Source organism: Fundulus heteroclitus, chromosome 18 (genome assembly GCF_011125445.2).
Source record: "Fundulus heteroclitus isolate FHET01 chromosome 18, MU-UCD_Fhet_4.1, whole genome shotgun sequence".
NCBI classification, from domain to species: Eukaryota; Metazoa; Chordata; class Actinopteri; order Cyprinodontiformes; family Fundulidae; genus Fundulus; species Fundulus heteroclitus.
Window position 1 is genome coordinate 31,075,359 of NC_046378.1, and position 19,014 is coordinate 31,094,372.

At 36.9% G+C, this 19,014-nt stretch overlaps 1 protein-coding gene across 1 annotated transcript in view; it reads left to right on the plus strand.

Annotated features, from left to right (window-relative positions):
* b3glcta (beta 3-glucosyltransferase a) overlaps window positions 1-19,014 on the plus strand; it is a 100,553-nt gene that overhangs the window by 70,830 nt on the left and 10,709 nt on the right. Inside the window, exons 10-11 of the mRNA XM_012852474.3 lie at window positions 5,497-5,566; window positions 7,669-7,782. Of these exons, the coding sequence (XP_012707928.3) occupies window positions 5,497-5,566; window positions 7,669-7,782 (184 nt within the window). The remainder of the gene's footprint in view (window positions 1-5,496; window positions 5,567-7,668; window positions 7,783-19,014) is intronic.

Here is a 19,014-nt window from a genome sequence, read left to right on the forward strand (position 1 = left end):
TTTCGCTAAATTAAATTTAGTTGTTTGCCGAGGTTGAAGTCATCCCCTGTTGCTAAGCAACTTCCGCTTATATCATTTCCTGATAATTTTTCCTCGTATTTTCTTTTTATCTATTTTTTCCAAGTTCTTGCTTTTTTTGTTATCAATTAATTTTGCTTTGTAATAAGTCCAGAGAAACTCACTGTACCTTATCTTCATTATTTAGATTACAGCACATAAAAAGTTTTAATTAAAATGCTAATTTTGCAAATTGAGAGACAATTCCAAAAAGACTTAAATATCCCACCTCCTATGCTCTTCTTAACAAATGTTCTTATTATGAGATTTATGTGTCTTTTACAACAAAAATGTGGGACATGTCACACGTTTTGCTATTTTTGATTTAAAATAAATTCTAGTACATATTTTATTTATAGATACCTGGATTTTCTATACTAACCTATATGTAAAGCATAGTCCCCATGACAGCTTGCTTAATTTTTATGATGGTTAGATTTCAGTTGTGATTAATATGATTGACCGTGTTTAGAAGATCTGCATCACACTGCTGCCAATCTTTGTTTTATTGACCTAAGAGGATGCAACGGCTTTGGGAAATAATCCTCCAGCATCGTCTTCCTACACATCTGACACTCATAAGCTTAGAGGTTGCCACAGCTTTTTTTTGGAAATGTGGAAAAACATTTTCGGACATCAGCGTTGCAACTCTTAGCCGCCATACAGGCGCATCACAATAAACTAAAATATAATCTTAAAGTGTGTCAGTAATTTAATTAAAAAAATGTAAACTCAAGCATAACTAAGATTCATGACAGTGATATGTTTTGAACATTTATTTCTGTTCATTTTCATGATTATGAGTCACAGCTAATGAAAACCCAAATTTATGTTTCTGAGAAAAACAGTGTTACCTCGGACCAATAAAAAAAGGATTTTGAGCACAGAAGTGCTGTTATGGCCAACGCAATCATATGGAAACATCCTGACCTGACTTGACTGTTAATTAAGAATCTCCTCAAGGAGGGTAAGGCACTAATGGTCACAGCTAAATAGATTAGCTGATAACAGAGTGCTGTATCTCAGCATACAAATAGAAAGCTGAGTGGACGGAAAAAGGGTAGCAGGAAACAAGGACTAAGCAACCAGGATAATTGTAGCTTTGAGAGAAGTGTGTAGCAAAGGCCACTCAAGAGAGTGGAGGAGAACACAAGAGAGAGGCTTGTCCCTACCAAGGACAAAACCCCCAAACAAAACTGAGTGGCGTGATGTTTTCAATTCAGTGCAATAATAGATGGTTGGATCTCTATATCGGAGAAACTAAATAACCTCTCCACAGATGCATGGCTGTACACAGGAGACCCAGCTGCTCAGTGCAAGACTCGGCAGTCTTTTGAGGACCAAAACGTCTATAATATGAGAGAGAAGACAGATGATTTAACAGGAGGGTAAAATATGCCACTTACATCAAATGAGAGAAACCATCTCTGAACAGAGGAGGAGGCCTCAGGTTCCAGCTGTCAAAAACCTACATTTCAGCATTAAGCTTGATACCCACCCATTTTTAACCTAATTCACACTTCCATGCATTTATATAACTTTTCTATTTGGTATATATTTAAAAGATACTTCACTTTCTGTTTTTTTTTTTTCTTGAGAAAACAGCAAAGGGCCTTTTGAGTTAATTCTTCTAGCTGCTGTGTTTCTAAGTTAAAGCTGGCGATTTCATTCCCGTCCATAAAATTGGTGAGTAATGTTTAATGTTGCGTAGAGGAAGTAATTTTTTTATAGCTGCAGAGGAATAAAACCGTACACAATTTGTGTACTAAATTTATGAGATTTACATTGTTGACAAACGCCAAAAGTTTGTAAAACTATTGGTAACTCTGGGAAGAAGTGGAACTTTTGCTCGGATGTGTGTCGCTAGATTTATTGACTGATGAGGTGAAATCTATTTGGGCTGCTACAACAGCAGTGGAAGATGTCTCCCTGTTCTAATTTTTCTCCTTTCCCTCTGAGACAGTTTTGACTGGGTAAAAAAATCCAATCTGAACTATCTTTGGTATTTGAATCGCACAGCCAGACACAAACACAAACACACACAACTGGTGCAATTTTGGTCTTGTCTTCAGTTTGGTGTGTTTGTTATAATCCCTCCAATTTATAGGCTTCTTTGTCCTCATAGGTCCGCAGTTTCTTTTTACCAGAAACCTCAACACTATCTAGGGCATAAAAAAACAAGATCAGGTATTTAATAACTACCGAGGGAAAAGTTTCTGGTTGAAACAGAAGGTGACGTGGCATTTTTAATAAAATAGTTGTATGGTAAATTGCCAAGTACATTCAAAATGGCATCTGGCTTCACTGTCAGCAAAAACGTCAAGGTTCTCAGGAGACAGATTCTCCCAGATGAAGGACAGCTTGCAAGGAGGGCAGGGCTGTACAGAACATCCTTTTTTTTATTTTTGGCAATAACTCATCGTATCCCGTCTGCTTTCTGTCAATATGCCTGACATTTCAGGACCGACTAGTAGTAAGATTCCTATTATATATTCATGCTTTTCAAACCTCTTTGATCTAATATTCCAATGAGGTCTTGGTTGGCAAATAACAGGGAGCAGAAAAGACAGAGTAAGAATAAAATGTATTTGGTCTACAGATCTTTGCCTTTGAACTTAGAGCTGTTATATCAGAGGACTTTTTTGAGTTTTTTGTGCGAGTCCTAAAATTAATTATAATGATGTGTGGTCATCTTTTGTACATTCTGCTGTGTGCAGTTTATATATATATATATATATATATATATATATATATATATATATATATATATATATATATATATGGAGTTGTTGTATGGCTACTGGTCAGCTTGGAATTGGTTTAAAATGAGAACTAAGTATAGATTGCTACAGTGCAGATTGTGTTTTTAACTATTTAGAAAGAGCTTATGCCCTTGGCATCTAAGGCTTCGTTCACGCTGCAGGAAAATGTGACCCGAATCCAATCTTTTTGCCCATGTCTTTTTAACAGCAGTTTGAACGACATAATTTCAATTTTTTCACCCTCTAAAAAATCTGTTCTGTGCCACTTCCATATGTGGTAGAAATTCGTATACGTATCAGATTTTTTTTCAAAGCGTCCGCAGTCTGAACGGTCATGTCGCATTTTATGTCTTTCATGTCCCTCTCCTGTCTCTCACTCTACATTTCCACACACAGCAGTAGTGGTTACTGCTCTATAGAAGGCCATTATTAATAGCTCTGCTGCTTTCTTCTTACATTACTCCGTCTTGCTATGATGTGGTCTTAATAGTGTTGGCTCCCATTGCTCAACAGCTTTCTAATAATAACAAGAAGCGATGCCGCCTGGTAAATGTGTTTTCCTTTTGGTTTTGAATGGGTTTTTCTTTTTAAACAAAACTTTATTGAACAGTTCTAGAAGCAATTGCGTTCACTATTACTTCTGTAAACAGGGCGCTGCTTCGTGACGTCTCCTTCTGTTCGTGCATGTGGGTTGCTTTACGGTCTTGAACAGTTCAGACAGAAGTCTGATGGCGGTCGCATTTAATAGTAGTATAAATGGTTACCTCCAAAAAAAAATCTGATTTCAGAACAAAATCGGAATTGAGCATCAAGGCCTGCAGTGTGAACGTAGCCTAGTTATGTTTTTTAAGCGTAAACAAAACTCTTTGTTGGAATTTCTATTTGCCCGTTTTAAATTATTTGAGGGCATCTGAACAGTGGGACAAACAAAAAAACATGGACTGTTTTGAATAATGCATTACAGGTGAAATATTATATAGTTTATTATGTTTTGCATTGTGATGTAATTTTTTTTTTTTAATCCTTAGCATCCTGCATGAAAATTGGTGCTCTTCTTTTTTTAGTTCTTGTTTGACAGACTTTCTCCAAACCACTTCTGTTCTAGTTAGGTGATTTTCCGGTGTATGTAGTGCCCCAGAGTTCTGTTCATACATTTTTTGGTTGTGTTTAAACCATGTGGCAGTTCGGATCTTGTATAGTTTAAGGTTTGTTTAGGCTCAGATAGAGGCTTTCTTTTACCCTAAGCTTCCCTGTTTTAGTCCTATAATGTAAATAGTTTAAAAAACCCTGACTGTATCCCAGTCACATACACTGAACAGTGTCTTGTTGAAATGTTGTCTTGGAGCCTTAACCGTAGTTCATTGTTTGATTGATACCACCACACCATCTCTAGGACTTCCACAGATGTGCAAACCAGTTGAATTGTTGGAAAATACAAAAATAAAAAAAGTAACAAAACATAATGTGAGTGAGAGGAAAACCATCATGGTACTGTGCTTTGAGTATTCACCAAATAGGATTTCCTCTGCTCCTTTATCATCCATCCCACCATATCTGCACTATGCATACCTTAAAATTCACCAGATTTCCTTGAATATATGTAAGGTCTCTGCACCACCAACATCCCTTTTAGGTGGCACAGAGAGATGACTTTGTTCGTGGCCAGAGCAGCACGACTCAATGGCCGTAGCATCCCTGTCGCTACTGCGATAATTTACTTGCAGCATTGCCAGCATGGTGTAGGTGTGATGAGGTTGCAGCTTTGGCATCAGGGTGGCATGAAGAGTACCACTTCAAATTCTTTCAACTGCGCGTGGGTCGGATGTCATGGATCATCTGCCGTTGTTGCTACCAGGCTCCCCCACATGGCATCAAGGACCCCTGTATGCTGAAGGACCCCAATCTCAGCAAAACAAGTTTTTTTATTTATTTATTTTTATTCTATATTTTCAATACAGTTGGGAACTCTTTCACTCTATTACTCTTATTTGGGAGGTCAATGCATTTTTGTTGCTCCACAGATCTCTTTGAAACTCTATAAAGACATCCACATTTCTGCATCAGGGTTGATTATTTTATTTTATTTTATTTTATTTTATTTTATTTTTTTTGTCATGCCATACGGCTCTAATACTGTGTGAAGGAAGCCTTTTGGGAGTAATTTTTTACTCCTTATTTATTTTTATTTTTATTTTAAAGCATCACCTGAACAATATTACAGCTTTACATAGTGACTACCATGGAATATTTAATCTCTACTTTGAATGGCTTTTGTATACTTGCCTAACTAGTAACTTTGAAAAAAAAAATTTTTTTTAATGTTTCTATTTCTGTCTTATGTGAACATTTTAGAAATGTATCAATGTGTTAGTATTAAGAACTCAATTGTTCAAATTGCAAATTCATATGTATGAGCAGCTATTTGTCTTGAGTTTCAAAAGCAGAGCACAAATGACAGATCTTTATTGCATCTAACGGAATATCAAAATTCAAATGTGTGCCCAACTGATCACTTGCTCGGACATTTAAGAGCAAGAGCACATTTAAGAGCCTGAAATAAATGAATCTCTGTATTTCACATAGTTTTATAGACACAATGAGGCTTTTTTATTTGTTTGTTTTTAAACAGAAATGTGTTGTTTCTTCTAATATTTTCATCTCTTTTGTTCCTCACAAGGGGGAGTCTGTGAATAAAGAAGACATATTTGTTGCTGTGAAAACCTGCAGAAAGTTTCACAGTGAACGAGGTGAGTCACGCTCCCGCTTCCAAAAAGAAGCCCCTTAATTTTCCTGTAAATAGTGCACATTTATGCCCTACTGTTTTGGGTAATGGATTTGTTTTACCCCATGCATGTGGAACTGTGCGAGTGCCTTTTCTTATTATGCTGAAATCTTGCACTAAATTACTCTACCATCATGTCTGAAAGGATTTATTAGTGCTGAAGTTGAAAAGAGTAGTGTGAAGTACTTAATGCTGTGCTTCTTCCAAGGCTGGAAAAGCACACTCATACAACAGTAACTCTTATTGGCACACTCTGGCCACCATTAAGCTTTCCTCACTAACTCTTCTGCTCTTTTAACCTGATGAAACTGGAGTAGGTTAAGTCAATAGAGCAAATGGCAAATTAATTACAGAGGGTTCAGATGAATTGTGTGTTCTATGTAAAAGGAGTGCCTGAAATGTAATTTCACTAATTACTTTAATTTCTGTTTCCTCTTCCACATAGCTAATATTAGGTTCAGACGTTGGCAGAATGAAAATGCTTAGATTGATAATAATAAAGATTAGTTCAGCTGTATAAAGCAACCAACATGGAAATGCTTCATTTTTCATTTAATATCTCACTTGGTTTAAGGAAACCTAATCATCTTTAACGTCAGGGTGTAATGAAATGCTTTTATAACACATTTAGAGAATGACTGCTCCAATAGTAAACATCCTGAAACACCACAAAGCTGGCAAAAAGTAATAAAGCTGGATGGACTGGAGATGCATGATAATACCTAGATCAGCCAATAAAGGCTCTAAAATGAAGCTCTGTCTTGCGTCTGACAGATAAGCTCAGGTAGACAAGGTGGTTGTTGTTGTTTTCTGTGTTCTGTATTTCTGATACTTCCAAGCCTGTAAAAGTGCCGTGAAGTTTACAATAATATTATGTACAAATAATTGTGACAGTTGTTTTCACTAGAAGTCAAAGTTGCTCTTTTCTCTATTGGGTCATTCATTTAGGAATTATTCTGTTTTGGCAAACGAACGAGCACATTTTAAAAGTCATTTCTGTGTGCATTTGCCAGCTGGCATTCCCAGAAGGAGTAAATGAAAGATGTTAATTTGGAAAGACACAATGTTGTCTGCAGTTAGATGAGAAAAAATATGCTAATATTCCCTTGCTTTCCTTTTCATATAACTCACCATAAGGCGTATCGCTTTGAATGACAAGAAAAAAACATGATTGTGTTGTAATGCCTTTTGGATTGAAGTTGTGCTGTATTGAGGTTAAACATCAGAAATAAGATTTATGAATCATTTGAAAATTCATGGTAAAACTTTGACCATCTGACCTAGAAACTCATAAGGGTTGGACATGTTTGAGCTGACGTTGCAAATTTAATAGTGTCCAGGGTTTTTTTCAGTTTTCATTTTGCTCTAAGTTTTTTCTTTCCTTGGATAACTTGAAAGTAAAGTACACCACTTGATGGTTGGTTAATAATAATAAAAAAAACATTTACAGTAAATTAGGGTACTCACAGCTATAACAACTTTAAAAAGTAAGTCAATAGTTTTATGAAATGCTGTGATCTGGTTTAGTAAAAGCAAAAACAGAATAAATCAAGTATTTAATAGTTTAATAATGCTTTTACACAAAAATGTGTCATTACTCTGGCATTTAGCAGATCTAAATAGATTCCGTTAACCTTGCTGACCTAAAATAGGAAATGTTTAGCATTGTTTAATGTCAAACAGGGATTATTTTACTGCCCAAATTTTCCCATTGCGGGACAATAAAGGAATTCTGATTCTTATTTGTCTTATAGTATATGTAATCATCTGTTTCAGTTATAATTAATAAATTCAAAGTTTTTAAGAAACAAAGAAGAATGATTGAATCAAACAGTATTGTGTCTCTGCACCCTTTCAAAATTATAGTTTTCTTCTTTGATCTGATCTTTGTGTGTCAATAATATGTCACTAACACCGGCTATAAATATAGGAATGTCTATGTTTTAACATTATGTGAAATAATAATTAGGTCAGCTATACATTGTGTATACTCCTCAGAGATCAGAGAGCTGCTTATTTCTTAAACTTAGTGAATACTGTATTGATTTTTCCTGCCATTTGCTCCAGTTCCAGTGATAAAGAAGACTTGGGAAAAGGATGCCTTATTTTTGGAGTACTACAGCGACCACACCGAGCCTTCCATACCAACCATTAATTTAGGAGTGCCGAACACAGAGAGAGGTGAGTTCTCCTTTTTCAAGCCTCAACACCCTCAGCCTCTCAACAGTAGATGCAGTTAGTGGCCTTGGCTGACGCCGACAGCTGAGCTGCACACGTTGGTAAATGAAAAATGATCCGGCAAACAGAGGTTGAAAGTTACACAGACTAAGACCTTGTGAAGGGAATGTAATTCAAAGCCAATATTGGAGGAAAATTGGAAGTAAATGATGTGTCAGCAGGGAATTTCTCCACAGATTGTTTCTAAAATTGTGTTTATGTTACCGCTGAAAATGAAAAAATAAGGGTCTATTACTCTAGCATTTTTTTGGTTCAGTGTGAGCTTCATATGAATGGCTTTACGCCTATTTTGTCATTTTCTTCAAATATTTCCAAGGAAAGCAGCACTAGGGAGTGTTGCATGCATGCTCCCTTTTTGCTTTTGAATATTGGGAGCTTCCTTCTAGCAGCGGTGAACGATAACACAGGCAGGAAACAGAAGCCCTTAAATTATCCTCAGCAGTTTTCCAACAACAGTAGCTCTCTGGGTTCTTCGTGGCTATAATTTTGCTTTGTTATTAGCAGGAAAGATGTTCAGTTTATTTACATGCAAATTTGATTATTTTCACCCAACACACCTCAGCCTTTTGACTCATCCTAAAGGCAGCATGGGTGTATGTCAAATAATGATTTTTTTTAACTATAGCCAGAAAGATGGAGAACCATATTGAAAAAATACCTTTAATCTTGTAAACTCAAAATAAATGTTGCATCTTCCAATGATTTTTTTTTTTTTTTGTATCTTATATGTTGAAATTATAAAAATCTACTACCTAAACAGCAAAAATAAACCCAGAGGAACACATTACAGTTCAGCATTTTGCTTAGTTGTTTACAACCCTAGGCTGCACCTGGTAACAAAGCCCAATGGAGGCTCCCACTGGGAATGCACTACAGATGACTGACAGGAAGAAGGAGACCCTGGGAGAGGGAGAAAGTGTCCTATTGATGCACACTCGCACTGGTCTGAAAGCATTATGATGGATGGATGGATGGATGGATGGATGGATGGATGGATGGATGGATGGATGCATGCATGCATGCATGCAGTGGTCGCTGTTTTTGCCTGCCCTCATTTCTAGCTAAATACAACCTCTATAGGTATGCTAATTAGTATTATAATATGGCACACTCAGCCTTTCCTTGTGTAAACCTTTATATAAGCTTCACCCTGCGGCAAGACTTGGAGTGTGAGTCATGTCATTTCTGAATTAACTTGTCAGAGAGGTCTGTTTTCTTTAGTCTCTGCCATCAAGGAGGAGAATTCTGACATGAGACCTCACCTACTTTATTCGCAAGTCTGCCTAAACATTTTCTAATTTAGGATTTATTTTTATCGTTAAATGAAGATGGATACAAGCAGACTTTCTCTGATCTGTTTCATATGTTATATTTTGAAACTATATTTAAAAAAATTATCACGTAAAACCTGCACAAGCTCTCTGCCTCAGTGCCTCGCTGCTTGCTGGAGGCTGGAGCCAAACTTACTCTACAGTGAGATTGCCGTTGGCACAAGAATTGCTCCATAGACCTCTGATTCATGTTGCAACTTAATGGGATGTGCAATGGCTGTAGACATTTTCAGCCCTCAATAGAGTGGGTAAAGGTTGCACACAAAAGTCTGGTTCTTTCATGCCTGAGCTGCTTTTTTTCAGGCGTCTTGGTCTCCTAACAAGGATGTGCTTTGCAACCTGTTTTCAGAGACTGAAGGAGGAAGATTGCCACTGGCTACGTGTTGGTAAATGTGGATTTACAGAGTTGAGGTTTACTAATCTCAAAGTTCAGCATCTCTTGTAACATCAAACTCTTATCAGCTCCATTTTTTTTTTGTTGACATAAACTCCATGTCTCGAGATGCCTTTTCTTCATTGATAGTGACAGGTCTCACACTACAATATATCCAATTCCTTTTTTTTCTACTTGGACCCACACCTTAGATATTTCCACATTTTTCCACACATCTTTCATTATCTTCTTCTTTATGAAAGATTCTTGGATTAATGAAACATAAAGCATGCTTCTTTTCACTGTTTCCATAATTTGGAGTGAAAAGACCCTCTGCTAGTGATGCTTTATCAAAAAAAAAATAGTACTTAAATTTTTTGTATCTTTAAACATGATGGGACTTTTACGTAAAGTTGTAATTCATTCCACCTCTAAGTTTGATGTTCTTCTCAAGGAAATCTACACCTTCCTTCTGCCAATAACTGATATCAGTATTTTTGGAAGTCAGTTTTGGCCAAGTCTTTGTGAAAGATCACGCAGAATAAAGTGTGTCCTTCTCTGTAATCTGTTCTTTTGGAAGGCAGCAACTCTGTGCTGGCAGCAGTCCACATCCCAACATCAACGACTGGTTTGGTAAAATGCCAGACACTAAAGCTGCTGTCGGAGCATCCTGTTAAAACTTAAAATCAATTTTACATCTTAGAGAATAAAAAATCCATTTTAATTATAGAGTGATTTTAGATGGGAGTCCAAAAAATATTTACAGTATATAGAAAAAGTTTAGGGTGGAAATTTCTTTAATTCATTGGCAGAAACCCAATTAAGTGCTGCTGAGAATCACTTAAAGGTTCTATATCATGCTTTTTTAAGCATTCCAGAATCGTCTATCTATCTATCTATCTATCTATCTATCTATCTATCTATCTATCTATCTGTCTATCTGTCTATCTATCTATCTATCTATCTATCTATCTATCTATCTATCTCTGTCTGTCTGTCTGTCTGTCTGTCTGTCTGTCTGTCTGTCTGTCTGTCTGTCTGTCTGTCTGTCTGTCTGTCTGTCTGTCTGTCTATCTATCTATCTATCTATCTATCTATCTATCTATCTATCTATCTATCTATCTATCTATCTATCTATCTATCTATCTATCTATCTATCTATCTATCTATCTATCTATCTATCTATCTATCTATCTATCTATCTATCTATCTATCTATCTATCTATCTATCTATCTATCTATCTATCTATCTATCTATCTATCTATCTATCTATCTATCTATCTATCTATCTATCTATCTATCTATCTATCTATCTATATATATATATATATCTATATATATATATATATATATATATATATATATATATATATATATATATATATATATATATATATATATATATATATATATATATGTGTGTGTGTGTGTATATATATATATGTGTGTGTGTGTCAAAGTCGCATGTTTCGGGCACATGGATATGGTGGGCTTATAACATCATCCAGTGTTGGTCCTTGGGCAAGACCATTAAGGCTAGCTGCCCCCCTTATATGTATAATGAGAGCGCATAAACAGAGAACCCTACCGGCTCAGACATCACCCAAACAAACAAGGTCTGCGTCAAGTGTTGAGGAACCAGGACATTTTGATGACAAATGGACTACTTGAACACGGAGACAATTGGAATGCTACCACTCCAGTAACCCTAGTCAACGGGGCTACATGAAAAGACTGTGGGAAACATGGATGCTTTGATACCTACAGTCTACACTAGCAGCGAAACAGCTAGTAACTCCAACATCCACAAACGGCAGCTGCATTCACAACTAGAGATCCAAGAGATAGTTTCACAACTAGAAGAAGGGGGATCTAAGACACACAGTCAGACAGGGGGGCTCTTGGTACCCAGAGACTGGGTGCCAAGCCCAAACTGAATGTAAGAACGTCTGACCTAAGAGTAAATTAAGAGCCTGTCAACCCCAACATCGACTTGTGAAGCTGAGTGAAGTTCCTCCACAGGAGCCCCTGTAGATGATGTGAATACACAATCTCTACTGTGTCCATCACAGAGAACAATGAGCTGAAATACAGTAGAGCATTTCTGATCATTGAGATGCTTAGCAAAGGTAACGTTTAAGAGTGGCCGTAACGGACAATGTCCACCATGGAAGAGAAGGTTGGAAACCAAAATCAAGGCAACACGGAGAGAAGTAAGTCAATGGTCACAACTCCAGAAGGGTTCATCCAGAAAGGGAATCCCCTGGAAGTACAAACAGATGCCCATATCTTAGGCCCTGGAAACCACCAAGCAAAGATTCCAAGCCTTGCCAGGTAATGACCAGGCAGGCAATTACCAGGACAGTGAGAGGCTGCTACGCAGAGAGCAGAATTCATGAAGATTACTCAGACATGCATGAGTCAAGCAAAATTCCACTCTGGCCATGATTCTGATGATGAAATAGCACCATAACATAGTTAAAAGCTCAAAAATATGCTTTAGCATGATGTAGGACTAGATTTTTGTTTTGTTGACTTTGTTTTAAGACATTCCGATTTTGAGGTGGTAAGAAGCTTTGAATTATCTTGCAAACTATGTGCCAGAGACTATAAAACTATATTTTTGATATGAGTTGCCCCTACTTATTCAGAAAGTAGGGGCATAAAAATACGTTCAGCTTATAAAACGAGACAGTGCACAATTGTTCAGCTAACACTAGATGAGATTTAAGTAACATTTTTAGAAAACAAAAAGTCCCTTTTCTTGTTTCCACAAATAGAGTACAAAAACACTTTTCACAATTTATTAACTGTGATTTAAATAATCTGTTATCAGTTTAGAATTTTCCATTGCAAACTAAATATTTTTTTATTTCAAAATAATGACCTTGCAAGAGTGGGAAAGTTTTGTTTAACTGTTCAGTCTCAAAATATCAGAATCCAACTAGGGAGTGATTGCATCCCTTTTCTAATGAGCTTTCATTCTCACACTAAGTTTTGCTCCAGCTCTCTTTATGATTCTCAGGATTCAGATTTTTTTTAAATAAACTCAAAATTAACAGTAAGTAAACAATGTATTAAAATGTAAAATCCCTAATGCCAAAAACACCGTTTATATTAATCAACCAACTTCTGCTCTTTACTGTAATAAATAAATTGACCTTGAGTAAATGACTAACGGCTAAATCAAAACAAGACTAATTCTCATTAACACTACTTTCTAAAAACAGAGCAATAATTCAGAGTTAACACTAAAGCAACCATAATTAAAAGGATTACAGATGGGGGAATTACCCAAATCTTATTGTTTTCTTAGACGTGACAAGGAAGGAGGCTTTATGGCTTATTTCTGAATCATACAATCTAAGTAAGAACAAAGGAAAGTGATTAAAATAAAGCTCCTTGGGCTACCTTCATAGTTAGCAATTTCAGCCAGCACCAGCAGCTACAGTTGCAGGAATACAGTGCCTTATCTGAGCTCCAATTTGCCACCCCAATTTCCCTCCAATCTTTCTCCAATTTCAACTCTCATGGAACCAGCCTGAAGATGTGCAGTTCTGGCACTCATCTCTCAGTTCAACCGCCTCTTGAGTCTTGGCACAAACAACTTATCCACCATTCTAAGGTCACTCCAGGGAGGGAAGACAGTGTTGTTCCTTCTGGCACAGGTGTTTGATGTCTGGATGGCTGCAACTTTGGATTATGATGGAAAGAGCTCCTAATGTGATGGAAACACAACTTGGAATTACCAACTGAGTTAATGCGAGCATGAACGATGTAACCTTACGACAGTATTACACAAACCAAAATTTGGAAAATGTATGTTACAGCCAAAAGGAAGATTTCATGCAACCAACATAATTGGTTACCAAGGCAAGTCAAGGCAAGTTTATTCATATAGCACTTTTCAGTAGCAAGACAATTCAAAGTTTTGTACATGAACAGAACAAAACATTACACAGGGAAACATCACACAGGACATTAACAAAGGCATAAGCTAAGTAAATCCTTGACTATACTCCTTTAGTTTCACTGTAACAAACTTCATCACTAACATTCAAAGCTTAATTGCTTCTATTCATACATTAACAAACATAAAGAAAGCATACAATCACAGTACTTAATTGCTTCTATGCACAATAATAAATAAGCTAGGTAAATGCTTGGTGGTTTCTGATCTAAAGTAGTTTTGTAAACTTCTCTAAAGCTCCAACTAGAATAACTTCTTTTGTTTCAACTCCTCTCTGTGTCCAGCATTAAAAACTCTCCAGTCACTGGTTTGTATATTTCTGGGGCTTAATCTCAACTATACCATTTACTTCCAGGGTGGACTAATTATGTGGGTGTTGGTCAACCAATTGGATGCGGACTTGGAAACTTACATTTAAAAGCAGGCATTGACAGTAGGGATGCTTCGATCAGATTTTATGCTGTCAATTTCGATCCCGATCCCCGATGAGTGCAGATCGCTGATACCGATCGCATGGATTGGCTGTAAATATGTTTATTTTGTTACAAGTGCTTCTGGCTATCTGATCTGGAAAAAGTAACCATTAAATCAAATAATTTAGACAAAACCATGTTTGTATATCACTGCTTAATTTATTGGTTTCAGACTCACAATCTGTTTCTTTTTCCATAGTTTAAGTTCTCCAAATGTTAATTTTACTTGATATTTTAGTTCAGTGGCCTCAAACGCAAATGCTCGAGGGCCGGTGTCCTGCAGCTTTTAGATGTATGCCTTGCCCTGCGCACCTGAATCAAAGGACTAAACTACGTCACTAGCATGCAGTCAGGCTTTGCATGGCTCTGCTAATGAACTTATATTGGAGGCAGGTCATATATTTACGTCCCGGACCAGTAGCACGTAGCGGCGCTTCAAGTGCAAGCGCACAGTTGGTGGAACTCAGTGCCCGATTAATTCAACATTTTTTCTGTCTATTTGCGCAGTCTTCTGACTGTCACGCTCATATGGGCGAATGATGGCGGTTGTGGGCGGCTGTAGGCTGCTTTAACTGCCCTCTGACTGTTCCAGGTCTCTGTATTTCATTCTCTACAGTGATCCCTGAAAACTTACAATGCCCCTCTCAGTGCTTGGTATTAAAGTGTTGTATTAAATATGTTTGGTTGAAGCATTTGGATCTTCTTCCCCCATGAGTTGGTTTTCCGTTGCATGTGTTGCGTCGTGCAAACTTTACATCAATCTCACAGAGAGTGAAAAGCTTCCGCACGGCAGACATGTTTGTTTGGGATTTGCTGCCCTGCAGAGAGTTCAGTTCTGTAGACAAGCTTTTACATTCAATGTGTGTATGCTTCTTTAAAGCACTCACATCTATAAAAATATCCAGAACCAACTATAGCATGTGAGGTGACATGCCAAAAGCAACTGGATAGCGTTTTGTGAAACATACTTAATTTTTTGCGCGTTCTTGTGACACCATTGGCCTTTATTTACGTTAATCAGACAGGAAATGGGCAGAATGAGAAGAAAAGAGATACAGAAAAAGTCTGAGGTTCTGTAATCAAATCCCAAGTGTTCAGGAGTAATAGCCCCTTTATGTGGGGCACCCGCTCTACCGCTACACAGCACTCTGCCCCAACATACTTCAGCTTAACAAGAAATATTGTGCCGTTTTAGAGTTCTTGTAACATCCTTGGTTGCTCCTTTAAAACAGGAACACAACAGCGGAAAACAATGTAGTTGGTCTGTCTGTAAAATGTAGCCACGGGCCTCAACAGTAGAAGAATAAGATGCTTTGATTATCTAAGAAATCATTAGATTAAACATTGTGGAATTAGATTGATTTTGTTTTGTTTTTTTTCTCACACATTTTGTCAAGAATTCAAAACCTTTCTGTCACTTGGATTGAGGTCTAGAACAATATAATCTTGCATTTAACATGTGAAATACTTCCTTGGTTTATCTAACCTGCAGGTTAGTTTTTCTTTTATACTAAAAAAAGTTCATGTTTGCAGGTAAGATCCTTTCAACTGTCATATACTGACCCTCTCTGATTCCATTCAGAAAGAAAAAGTTATTAATCCTGGGATGACATTACAAGTCCAAAGTTTGAAGTCTCATATGACAGGAGTGAAAAGAGAGGTGACAGCCCGGTCTCCTGGGCCGCCACAGTGCCACTCTGCAGCATATAATGCATTTCTAATGGGCTGCTGTTTACAGCCAGGCCACATCTGAGTGAAAGCAGCCTGCTTTATATTCTTTTGACTTTTTTTTCTAAGTGACCCACCTTTTGGTTCTTTATTAAATAAAACCAACCTTATTTTACTATCCACTATACAATTTGAATACCATTCGGGGGCAACTTGACAGGAAATCTTTAAAAATAAAGAATATAAGAGAAAGAGAGATGTACTTTAAGGCTTTTAAGCATTAATTGGGCTGAAAATGTCATGTGGGTCTGTTCAAACAGACTGCATTATAACAACTGATTAAATCAGTTGTTGCAACTAATGGCTTAGACTTTTTTGCACTAATGTCCTCCACAACGGCCCTTAGCAATACCAAAACAATCAGCCTCAAGTCGTGCTTTCACCGTGGATTAAGACATTTTGTACACATATGAAAGGTCTCAAAACCTACAAAAATGGTCTAAAGCAGGGGTGTCAAACATACGGCCCGCCGAACAATTTAGTCCAGCCCGGTGGCTAAATGCATTAACATTATTCAACAATGATTTTTTTTTTCCAGTGTCCTGTCTGGCAATGTGGCAATAAGAATGGTTGTCTTAATGTCAAAAAGAGCTCATCAGATTTGACTTTCACAAGTAGAGCAGTACGGCTTTTGCCATAGTGCTCCGCTTGAATGAGTGTGAATAGTTTTATTATGATTCATGCGGGGAATATCTCAAATGAAATGACACTACAGTGGGAAAGTAGGAGAGGAAAGGAAGAACAAGAAGAAAAAAAGAAAAGGTGAAAGAAAGAAGAGATAAAAGGAAGAGAATGATAAAAAAACATGTACTTTGTTTAATTAAAAATCTGCAGTTCCTATATTGTCCACGAGGGGCGCTGTGTTTTAATCAGCAGATGGTAGCACTGAGCTTCAGATGTGGAAAATTGATTTTAAATCATTTCTTGATTTTTATCTGTTTGATGTATTTTGTCATGCAGGACAGTGGTTTTATGTTCCAAAAATTGTGAATAAATGTTTTTCAACATTGTACAATCACTATGATCAGTTCTTATGCATAATGCACTTAAGTAAATGTTTAACTGAGTAAAAGTATTGTGGAAATTGCACATACTTTTCTTAAAAACGCTGAGGTTATTCATAATATATTGTGTAAAAGTGAAATTCATTTAATATAAAAATCAACAACAAGTCCACTTTTATTAGTTCTATTTAATCTTGCAATGAGTTTACTCGTGTGGCCCTCTTGAGATCAGATTAAGCTGCATGCGGCCCCTAAACCAAAATGAGTTTGACACCCCTGGTCTAAAGCATACAGGAAGTTGACCATTTTTGATCAATCCAACCATTTTGTCTCTTTTGGACACATTGTATCTGAGCAAACTCCTACAGCTTTTGACATCATCAAAATCTCCCAGTATAGTCTTCAGCCATTGGAGATCAAAAGTTATCAAAAGCTTTTTGCCGCAAGAAAATATGTGGGTGTGGCCAAGCCTCAAAGTCTGACTTCTCGCCATGAAAGACGAAACTGTAATAACTTCAACACAGAAGATCGCAGCGGCGCCAAACTTTCTGTGAGTCATCTCACATAAGTACTCACTACATCCATATGCTTATTTGATCACTTTAGCCCCGCTAAGTTACCTGTTTCATTGGTTTGACTCTAAATCACACATACATGATCCAATTTGCTTCAAACTGGATATGAATGATCTCTGTCAACCAGCCAACAGCTCTACTAAATTAAATTGGAATTCGGCGCCCCCTAGGACACTTAAAAGGCCGTATCTCCATGATGCATCATCGGATTGGACCGTGGATGACGATTTCAGAGGTTGGTATGCTCAGCTGATAAGCTCACTTTAGCCCAGCCCACTGAGCACTAACTAATTCCCTCTAATTGACAATGTTTATTTGTTTTAAAGTTTGGCTAATATCAGATAATTTCAGGTGACATTTTCAAAACATGACAGGAAGTCTGCATTAATACTTTGCCATTAAACGGAAAGTGACCACGGCTTCCAGCAGGAACATTGTATTTTGGCCAAACTTTCAACACTTCTCACTGGAGCACATCTAAGCCTGGCGAATCTGTGAATATCAAGCTATAATTTTTTGCCACTAATTTATTTTAATGGACTTTGATCTGAACTTTGACTGAACCCTTCTCAAACATGAATATTTTTTAAACTAAACTAATCCGTTGTTGCTCTGGTTGTATTTTTAGGCTCAAACCATTTGGAAAAGGTCTTCCACAATTTACCTCCCTCCTGCTCCTCAACTTTGAATAACTTCTCTGTCCTGACTAAAGAAAAAAAAACATCCCCAAAGCATGACACTGCCAGTCTCCTAAAATATGCTAAATTAGTTTTTTAGGAAGAATTTGTTTTTTAAGTATTATATGATAATATATCTAATTTATCTTTTGTTACATAGTGCAAAACCTATAGTCAAGTTATAACAAATAACAGTGCCCTGCAAAAGTATTTATACCCCTTGAACTTTTTCATAACCATACCATGGAATATGGTAAAAAAAAAAAAAATACATTTCTTAAGACCTTTTTAACAAGTAAAACACAAAAGATTTGTTAAACTTCCACCCTAGAAATGCATCATACACTTCACTTTACAGGGCCCTCTGGTTGACCTTGCTTTACTATTTGTTAAATACTTATCAATTCACAAAAAAACTATCAAATATTCTATTTTTCAATTGCATTTCTGTGACATTTGTTTGAACAAAGGTACTGAGGATAATGTGTACAAATAACCGTGCTGCGACACCTGATACAAGAAAGACTGAAGTCATTTCATTTCTCCAAAGCGAATTGAGAGCAAGTGCAACACCAAATCTTGTTTGATATGTTGTTCAAGAAAAAGCTGCAGCTCTGCTTCTGTCATCCAAAGACTTATGTCAGTATTTATATAAAGCGAGTCCTGGCAACGTCTCCCTCGAAGATCGTTCTGAAGAAAGTGTCTCCTTCACGGTAATATTGACTTGAAATGTATGCCAGACTTTTACTTTCAGAAGGCATCTATCTAGTGTTGGCAGGACTCGGGATTTGGTAAACAGCCAGTTCACAAGGCTTCTGTCACTGGATGCTGTCAGTTAAATAGAGCTCATAACAGATTTTATGTACTGGAGTAAATGTGCATTAGATGGATTTTGAACTTTCATTTCAGTTTGCACCTGACTGTTGGAGATAGGCCCTAGGCTCCCTTGTGGCTATAGAAAATGAATTGGTGGATTCTGGGCTGAATGTAAAAAAATAAATAAAAAATATCTTAAATATGATCAGTCTACATAGTCAAACGAT